The following is a 2,546-nucleotide window of genomic DNA, read 5'->3' as shown; positions in this document are numbered from 1 at the left end:
GCCTGGTCCATTCCTGCTTATCCTGATTAATTAATTGATTGATTAATGTTGGCCCAGGATGTCCAGGTGTGGGAGGGGAGTCTGAGCAGACACACCTCTCTCACACAGAAATTCACCTTACCATTCGAGTTGCTCTCCACTGAAGTCACCACACAGCCTCTCAAGTGAATTGCTCCCAGGGGATCTTCTGCCTAAAGAAGAAAGAAGTTGTTTGTTATGTTTCCAAAATACAGCATAGAGAGAGACCTCATCCTCTTGGTGAAAAAGCCAGACTCACTCTGGTATACATCAGGGTCCCCAAAATAAGTAAGAGCAGAAGGAGATTAAAGAAAACTGCTTCCAAATCTAGGGTCCTGCCAGATCCTCCACACCCTGCTTCAGTGGGCCCAGGAGGCTGGATGAGAAAATGCAAGTCAATCTGGACTTCAATCTAGAGAAAAGTGACAGGAGAGGTGGAGACGCTCAGGTCACTGTATCCCACGAAAAAAGAGCTACATGTTTCCAGAGCTCTTTGGTCCCATGCACCTGATGCAGCAATATAACCATCAAGGGGAAGTCAAATAGCCCAGTGCTACAAGCAGAGGCTGAGCACCCTACCCAGAGTTGTCTTCATGCTTTCAAAGTGGTTCATTTTACGGTGGAAAAAGCCCTCTTCAACAATCAACAGCCCAAATTGCTGGATTTCATACCCTCTTCCAAGTTGATCTGGATGAGGAATTATCACCTTTATGCATATTAAACCATGGACTGATTTAATTCCCCTGAAAATATCAGACTGGGGAAACAATATGTTGAGTTGACCAAATAAATTACAATATAGTGATATTTTGTTCCATCCCTAAGCTTATACTGACCTCAGAGGCCCAAGATCTCAGATCTTTGCATTGAAAGTAGATAGAAAAAGGTAGAGGAGAATGGGAGAAAAAAGAAGTGGGCCAGTAAAGAGAAAAAGGGGATATCAACAGAGTAGAGGGGGAATAGGAAGCCCCGATTATAAATGAAGTGGATTTATTTACTTGAATGTATGTAGGAACCACAGGATCTTACCCCAGCAGGGTCGTAGTAGTGCAGGTAGGCAGGGTCTTCTCTCAGGATGAACTTCCTCACTTTCCAGTTTTTCCTCCTATGCCCCTGTATCCAGGATCAACATCAAAAGAAAGGATGGTGAATTCCCAGCATCACTCTGCACATACAATACCTACCGGATAATTATTTGCTGAATTGAGAAAAGAAAGAGAAAATGAAATACTAACTCCAGGATAACAATACCCCAGCCTAGGTCTTTGTCAGGGAGATAGTGCTACAGCCAATTAATAATTTGGATGTTATTAGATCAAAGAGGTGGATTGAATTATTTCTAATTATTGTCTTCCAGCTTTAGTATGATATAAGGCAGTATTGAGTACAATGTACTATGTTAGGTAATGTAGGGAGAATAAAGAGGCTTAAGATGAGTTTATGATTTTTTAAGATTTAAAAAATTTTTAAGATTTAAAAAACCTTTAAAGAGTTTATGACTTATGTTGAAATATAAAGTAGCGAATGCCCAAATCAAATGATTGGTGTAGATAATGGATTCCAAAGGCATTAAGTAAGAAATGTGTGATTGTGAGTTTTGGATATCAAAGAAAGCCTCATAAAGATCTGCACTTATCCATGTGGGATGCAGGATTTAGATGGGCAAGAAAAGGTGGGTAGGAGGACAATTGACAACACAAGAGCAGAGGGGGGAATGCAAAAGACATACTCAGGTATTGCTGAATAAGACCAGTCTGGCTAGAATGTAGGGTTTGTGAAGAGCAACAGAGGCAAGGTGGGAAAAGTGGACAGGGATTCAGTGGAAATAAAATGCAGGGTTTGTTGTTGATGGCTTTTGAGTAGGAAGTGAAAGAATGACAATTATATTTAAGAAGATTAATACGGTGACAAAGCACAGGATGGACCAGCTGGCCAGATTAAAGGAAAGCCAGGAAAAAAGATAATAAGTAAGAAAGAATTCATTAGGGAAGGATCACAACGATCCAGCCGTAAAATTATTAGGAACTAAATCTTAGGTAGTTGCAGTAGGAGTAGAAATGCATGTTCCTATAACAGACATGACAAAGAAGGAAGAAGAAGAGGAGGAAGAGGAGAAGGAGGAGAAAGAAGAAGGAGGAGGAGGAGGAGAAAAGGGGGAGGAAGGTAGGAGGAAGGAAAGAGGAAGGAAGAAAGAAGAAGAAAGAAGGTGACGACTTGTCCTTTCCCAATAGAATTAAACACTGACATTGTCTAGACTGAGTTTTAAGGGCAGAATTTGTGTCTTGCTTATCTTTGCTCCCCAGGGCCACAGTGCCTGGCATACAGCAGCTGCTTCATATCTGTTTGTACTTGCCATGAGTTACCAAGTTATTTCCATTAGTGTACAGCAGATTTTAAACTGTCACGGTAAACCTGACTCTATGATTTCCCACAGAAAATTCAAATAACTTAACTCCAGAAGCCAAAAATAATATTATATTAGAAGATACATGGTTTCTATCTTGCCAATACAAGGAATATTATTTGTA

The 2,546-nt window shown here is 40.5% G+C and overlaps 1 protein-coding gene across 1 annotated transcript in view; it reads right to left on the bottom strand.

The window, feature by feature from the left end:
- Nucleotides 1-2,546, bottom strand: part of PLEK (pleckstrin) — a 33,131-nt gene that overhangs the window by 2,129 nt on the left and 28,456 nt on the right. Inside the window, exons 7-8 of the mRNA XM_011984994.1 lie at nucleotides 1,048-1,131; nucleotides 122-191 (exon numbers count right to left, since the gene is read on the bottom strand). Coding sequence (XP_011840384.1) covers nucleotides 122-191; nucleotides 1,048-1,131 — 154 coding nt within the window. The remainder of the gene's footprint in view (nucleotides 1-121; nucleotides 192-1,047; nucleotides 1,132-2,546) is intronic.

The sequence above is a fragment of the Mandrillus leucophaeus genome, unplaced genomic scaffold, assembly GCF_000951045.1.
Source record: "Mandrillus leucophaeus isolate KB7577 unplaced genomic scaffold, Mleu.le_1.0 Scaffold279, whole genome shotgun sequence".
Classification (NCBI taxonomy): Eukaryota; Metazoa; Chordata; class Mammalia; order Primates; family Cercopithecidae; genus Mandrillus; species Mandrillus leucophaeus.
This window is presented reverse-complemented; position numbering and strand designations above follow the sequence as displayed.